At 36.3% G+C, this 7,432-nt stretch overlaps 1 protein-coding gene across 4 annotated transcripts in view; it reads left to right on the forward strand.

Annotated features, from left to right (window-relative positions):
- Nucleotides 1-7,432, forward strand: part of LOC106466339 (centrosome-associated protein 350-like) — a 136,819-nt gene that overhangs the window by 68,611 nt on the left and 60,776 nt on the right. For all 4 annotated transcript variants that reach the window (XM_013926614.2, XM_022394326.1, XM_022394325.1 and 1 more), the window contains one exon: nucleotides 1,588-1,803. In XM_013926614.2, the coding sequence (XP_013782068.2) occupies nucleotides 1,588-1,803 (216 nt within the window). The remainder of the gene's footprint in view (nucleotides 1-1,587; nucleotides 1,804-7,432) is intronic.

The raw sequence follows: 7,432 nt of genomic DNA on the forward strand, positions 1-7,432 counted from the left end.
GCTTTATAGCAATACATCTTACATCAGGAGCTTTCTAGTAATACGTGTTACATCATGGGGTTTATAGCAATACTTGTTACATCAGGGACTCTCTACTAATACATGTTACATCAGGGGCTTTATAGCAATACATCTTACATCAGGAGCTTTCTAGTAATACGTGTTACATCAAAAGCTTTTTACTTTGTAAAATACAAATCAAATTAGTTCAGCTAAATGAGAAACATTAAGCTATGAAGCGTTAAGCCTTACTGCAGTATTCTATATTTTAAATGCCCATGTCCAATTATCGGTCGGGACATTAGCTCAAAGACACTACATGCACAAGAAAGATCAATAAATCATGCATTCTCAACTTGATGTTTCTTAACCAACAATCCATACTAGCTTTAAAAAGAAAGTTAATGTGCATAATACAATAATTTCAACAAAGACTTTATTTTGTAGGTTAACAACGTCACTTATCTTTCGTCTGTAGTAACATTATATATATGCTTTATGGTTCGTTAATCACATTGAGTACGAGTTTTTTTAGGTAAAGGGATACACTGTAAAACAAATAATATGAATTACTAACACTGTCTTGTTTGTTGATCTGTGTTTTTCTAATTTTATATTATCACAAATTTGATTAGTCGCGTGCTGTGCCGCTTAAACATGTATTGTAACGCCCTTGTAATGTCGAAACATGTAGAGTTGTCAACTTTTGAAGGCCATAGATAGGCGTAAATAAAATGTTTTTAATTGTGTACCAGTTTAAAGTTGAATATTATTTATGATTTTAATTCATGTCCTGTTCTTGACATGATTTTCCTTCTATGTTAATGGTTTTATTTGATGTTCTGAAAAAAGTTTTTGTGTTAAATTATATTTGTTTTAAAGCTACAGGAATTCTATGCAACACAATTATATACCTCATGTTTTTCAACAATGTTTTCTTACTTAATAATGCTATCATAAAATACTGTTATTGCTACTCACTTTAATTTAAATTTCAATCATTTATACATTATTCTTTTTGTACCTTATAAACCTAAACAAAATACTGTTCATCAGTCCTAAATCTAGGAACTAAACACCCTTCTTAATCAGAAATAATTGAGGCATAATGTTGCTAAAGTAAAAAGGTTTCCTACAGATTTAATAATTAGTCTTAAAAATGTAAAAACCACTAACACATTTAAACTGAACTGAGAAATCGTGCACAGTAAACTGATACTCAAAATATCCTAAGACTTTAAATTTTGTACTTTGTTTTAGTGTAATATTAAAATAAATCACCACTGGAAACTAGAAGTACAGAAATAGTAAACATCTCCGTGTGATTTACTATCACAGTTGCATATTTTAAGTAGTTACAATTGCTAGAAAAAATTGTTAGGGCTAATCAATTTTCAAAATCTTAAAACTTTTTTATTGCCAAATTTTGAACTACAAATTATAGAGTATACTTCAAGTAAAGGGCATGATACAATTGACTTTACAGTAAATGTAGGAAAAACCTTCCTGCACTGCTTAGGTTGTTGCTTGGTTTCTCTAAGTTTTAATGATCTTCATTAAAAAGATGCTTATTTTTTCTCTCATTAGCTCAGCAAGAAACTTTTGTTCATCCTGTTGTAAAAAATCTCCAGACATTGGCCACGTCTATCCAGAGCAGAATTGATGAAGAGAGTCGACGATTGAAAGCTCTTCTTGAGGGTGTTAGATCAGATGACAGTTCTCAGTGCTTAACGTTACCTGGTGGGAGTGAAGGTCATGTGTCTGTAGAAGGAAGAAATAGCCTGAGTAAAGAAAGTTTACCAGGTAGCAGCTGATTATAGTTTTTCTTACATAGTATAACAATCAACATATTGTTGTTTGAACAATATGACAGTCAACTTTTTGTGCTGCATGTTCTCTGTATTAGGAAAGCACATTTGAGAAGAGAGATGTGTCATTTGTCACTAACCACAGTCTTCTGTTTCTGATATGGTACTTCCCTCCTCTCACAAGATTAGCTATTCTCATTCATTGCTGCCCTCTATATGCGAACTTTTTTCTTTATGCATGCCACAAGCCTTCTGCTCCCCCCTGTTGAAATCAAATGATTCCAACATATTTCTCATGCAAATCATCATGCATCACCTTTCCACCAATTTCTCAAAGTGGTTATAACTGTAATTAAAATTTACTATAACCAAATTTGCTTGAAGTTACATTAACTTCTTTTTCAAAATAGTCACTTTTATTTTATTCAATTTCTGTTGTCGACAATTGAAGCATGAATTCTGTAGTCACCATCACCACTTTGCTTGTCGCAATTTTAAACAGACGCTTTATCACAGGCTTCAGGTGCGGGTGATCCGATGGGAGATTCGTCTACATTTATTTGCTGGGAGATTAATGCTACAACCTCTCTCTCCTGACATTGCCCCAATTCCTCCCAAGCCAGTCAAACTTGGGCAAGCTAACGGGGACTTTGATTGTCTGTTTTGACCTTCCCAATTTAATGTGCCTTCCCGCCAATTTCCCGAGGATTCATTTCAGCCTTCCATGGTTTTTTGGACTTTTATTTCACAGGTATATGATGTCTTATCCCTAGCTTCTTTAAGTGGCTGCTCTGTTGAGCTGGTTGATCAAATTGGAGAAGTACTATCTTTGTCCTACCCAATACCTTGTTCACTTGGGTGTCTTTTTTAACACCCACCTAAGTTGGGCCCAGCCTTCTCCTCTCTGACTAAGTTCGATGGAATTGTCAGTTCTTCATTCTTCATGCCTTGACTACTCCATCACTTTCTGCATGCAAGGAGTGGCCACACAAATTCCTATATGTTTATCCTCCCATCCAATTACTTCATCAGGTGTTTCCCCTAATCCATGCCACTCCATACCAGGTCCTTCTAATCACTCCCTATTGGTAGGCTTAACCGCAGTTCCCTTGTTAGTACCAAATTCAATTAGTCCTTTATTTCCCAACCTCCTCCTTTAGCCTCAGTTGCTGGTTCTACACCCTGCCATTCACGTCTCCCCTCTTTACGGCTGACTTTGTCTGTCCCTTGGCGAGGAGATCTGGTTTCTCCTGGCATGTAGCTTTCCATTTGGCTCAATTCATACATCCTTCTTCTATGGATGTATATCAACATAAGTGGTAGGTTTTTCATACAGGGTCCCATGCTAGGGGCATTTCAACTGCTCAACCAACTGTGGCTGATGTCTCTGATTTTGCCACATGGCTTTTCGACCGGGGGTCTTCGTTCTCCTTGATTTTAGGTTATTGGGCTGCATTATCCCATACCTTTCCTCCTTCCCGGTACTGTCAAGTCTTTGCTTCTCCTGTCCTTACCATGTTAATCCATTCCTTCTGGATTCTTCATCCTCTCCGACGACCTACACTTCTGGACTGGGATATTAATGTGGTCCTCCATTCCCTTACTTTACCTCTGTTCAAACCTCTTTCCTCGTTTTTCATGTTTCACTTTTACCTTAAAGTGTATTTCATTCTCCTTTTTGCCTGTGGTCATTGCCGGTCTGACTTGTACGCCATCAACATTACTTGCACACTTTCTAACCTGACGTATCTTCTCCTTTATCTGAATCGTTCCTTCCTCCTGAAAACCTCAGTCGCTGGAGAGGGTAACTCCCCTTTTCCACCCATTTCCCTTCTGTCTATCTCTCATCTTTACCCTCGTCCTGATATGGATAGATTTCTATATCCGGTGCATGCCTTCTATTGTTATATTGCCCTCACGGATTCCTTCTGGGGTTCCCATTTCCTGACTAATTATCCCTTGGCAATCTTTGTCTTATGATCTCTCCCCTTCTACTCTCATCAATTGGGTTTGTTGTTTGATCCAGTTAGCCTATTCCTCCTTATCCCCTTCCCACCAGAATTTGGTTTGAGTCACTTCTCATCAAATCCGGCACCTCACCTTTTTCGTTGCTTCTCGTCTTCGTCAACCTTTGGAGGAAATCCCTCATGCATTCATCTCCCATTATTTACATCGTATCACGGTTTTGGCTTCCTTGGGTTTTCACCTTCCACCTGTGGCTATTCTTCAAACTTCAGTGCGACTCTAAAACTGGGTAAGTCTCTGTTCATGTTTTCTTTTATTTCAGGGGCCCATTCTTTATATGTATCCTGCTCTGTGGTGAGTGGTGCCTGACCAGGTATTTTTTAACTCAAAATCCACACTGTACAGCCATTTTGACTCGTGCTTTATTTTCCATGATTTCGCAATGCTCACCATTGAGATGGGGTGCTTCTCTTGTAGGTTTACTTCATAAATATGCCTATTCTGGACTGTACCACCATGAACTTCATGGGTAAAGCAGAAGGGGAATAATTGCCCATCCTTGCCATACCTCGATTGGATAAAGTTGTATGGTCTGCTTTTCAAAATAAGGTGATGTTGTTTTTCTGGGCTCTCCAATGCATTATCACCCTCCTCTCTTCTAGTGGAATATGGAAGTTCTTACCACACTAATATGGCTATAACCATTCAGTGCAGAGTAGGGTAGTGGTGTTCTGCTAGTGTAAGTGACATACTGTACTCCTATTTACAATAACCAATACAATAGAGTGAGAAATCAGAATGCAGTTCACCCCATCGATTGGGAGCTCTCATCTTACCCTTGTGTGGATGCTGGTACCCCACGGGCAGGTTTTGGATTTAGAGTGAACCAATAAACATAAGTCCTCACACAGGTTTTGGTTGTCTATCTTCCTCCCCTTGATTTCTCCATCTGTGTTATGGGCACAGTGGTGATACATGAGATTATACCAACTCTATCCTTGCCTTTCTCTCATTCTCTCTTTTTACGGAGATGTTATTGCTTGGTGAGTTCTGGATTGTTTCACAGTTGTGGGAGTTGATTGCATGCGATAGACGTTCTTTCGATGACGATTGTCCAGTTCCAACATAAATAGCTCTGAGCTCATCCTTGTGTAATGCCCAGTAATTGGAGTGGTTCTCATTTCCCCAGTTCTTGGGTTTGAGGTGAAGATGGTGAATCCTCATTCTACTTTTGTGCAGATGTTGGTACCCTGCAAGGATGTTTTGGATGTAATTGACGTGCTGAGTATGTTCTGCCATGCCCTAGCCACTCTACACCCACAGGAGCATCCTTCTTTACCCACTTTTCACATTGTGGGAGTGAGTTCCATTATCTTTCTTTAGTGAGGATCTTTTTCCTACCACATTCTCTGCCACTCAGATGTGCTCCTCACCTTTTCTGCCCTGATGGCATATGAGCGAAGAGTATCCCTGTCTCACATGTTGTGTGGTGCTCCTTTTCAAATCTTGTGGTATGACTCTCTCATCAATGGAGGTGTCCTTTGGATACTGTTGGAGGGTATATCTGTTCTTCCCTCTCACCGGTACCTCCTTCTAATCAATGTGGGATCCTAGCTAATCTTGAGAGCGGAGGGAAGTTTACTGTATCAAAAGTTATAATTTTCCTATACTGGAAATGTATTTATGATAGGTACTTCCCTCACACAATTTCAGTGCTTCCGTTTTCTGCCAAACTTTGAAGTAATAGTTTGGTACAGGTGCATAGAGGGAGTCATGTGAATGATGTGAATGTACTATGCTCTTATTGGTGAAAGGTGATGCATGAGAGACATGTTGGAATCACTTGATTCCAATAGGAGAGAGGAGAAGGCTTGTGGCATGCATAAAGAAAATTTTTTGCATATAGAGGGCAGCAATGAACGAGAATAGCTAATCTTGTGAGAAGAGGGAAGTACCTATTGTTAGTACATTTCCGTATAGGAAAATTATCATGTTTCTAACCTTTGTTGACAACTGCTAGCATAGTATGCTGATAATGTAGTAGTCCAATCCAATTAAAACTGGCTCTCACTGCATTACTGTCTCAAACTCAGCATGACTTCCATCATCCACAGACTGTTTTATAAAATAATTAACACAACTTATTGCTGTTTATGATGGTTTTCATCTCAATTCTGATACTATTAATTCTTTCAGCACGGTCTCGGGCCATGGGGACCAACGTCATACCCATTTTGTGCTTGTTATAGTTTTCATGCTATAACTTTTATATTAGTAAACGAATGTACTAATTTCTTCCATATTATATTCAATTTCAAGGCTATATGAAATGACTGGTACTAATTTCTTCCATATTATATTCAATTTCAAGGCTATATGAAATGACTGGTACTAATTTCTTCCATATTATATTTAATTGCATGGCTATATGAAATGACTAGTACTAATTTCTTCCATATTATATTTAATTTCAAGGCCATATGAAATGACTGGTACTAATTTCTTCCATATTATATTTAATTTCAAGGCTATATGAAATGAGTGGTACTAATTTCTTCCATATTATATTTAATTTCAAGGCTATATGAAATGACTAGTACTAATTTCTTGCATATTATATTTAATTTCAAGGCTATATGAAATGACTAGTACTAATTTCTTCCATATTATATTTAATTTCATGGCTAGATGAAATGATTGGTACTAATTTCTTTAATATAATATTTAATTGCATGGCTATGTTAAATGACTAGTACTAATTTCTTCCATATTATATTTAATTTCAAGGCCATATGAAATGACTGGTACTAATTTCTTCCATATTATATTTAATTTCAAGGCTATATGAAATGAGTGGTACCAATTTCTTCCATATTATATTTAATTTCAAGGCTATATGAAATGACTAGTACTAATTTCTTGCATATTATATTTAATTTCAAGGCTATATGAAATGACTAGTACTAATTTCTTCCATATTATATTTAATTTCAAGGCCATATGAAGTGACTGGTACTAATTTCTTCCATATCATATTTAATTTCAAGGCTATGTAAAATGAGTGGTACTAATTTCTTCCATATTATATTTCATTTCAAGGCTATATGAAACGACTGGTACTAATTTCTTCCATATTATATTTAATTTCAAGGCCATATGAAATGACTGGTACTAATTTCTTCCATATTATATTTAATTTCAAGGCCATATGAAATGACTGGTACTAATTTCTTCCATATTATAGTTAATTTCATGGCTATATGAAATGACTAGTACTAATTTCTTCCATATTATATTTAATTTTAATGCTATATGAAATGACTGGTACTAATTTCTTCCATATTATATTTAATTTCAATGCTATATGAAATGACTAGTACTAATTTCTTCCATATTATATTTAATTTCATGGCTATATGAAATGATTGGTACTAATTTCTTTCATACTATATTTAATTTCATGGCTGTATAAAATGATTGGTACTAATTTCTTCCATATTGTTACGTCTCCGTTTGTTAATTGATTTTTCCGTAACTTCGTTCCAACGAAACTTTAACGACACAAGTCTTTAGTTAATAAAACTGGTTTATTCTTTCCGAATATAACTCTGCGATACACTTAATCTCAATACTCGCGCTAAAACAACACTGTAACGAAC

This window comes from Limulus polyphemus, unplaced genomic scaffold (assembly GCF_000517525.1).
Source record: "Limulus polyphemus unplaced genomic scaffold, Limulus_polyphemus-2.1.2 Scaffold2229, whole genome shotgun sequence".
Lineage (NCBI taxonomy): Eukaryota > Metazoa > Arthropoda > Merostomata > Xiphosura > Limulidae > Limulus > Limulus polyphemus.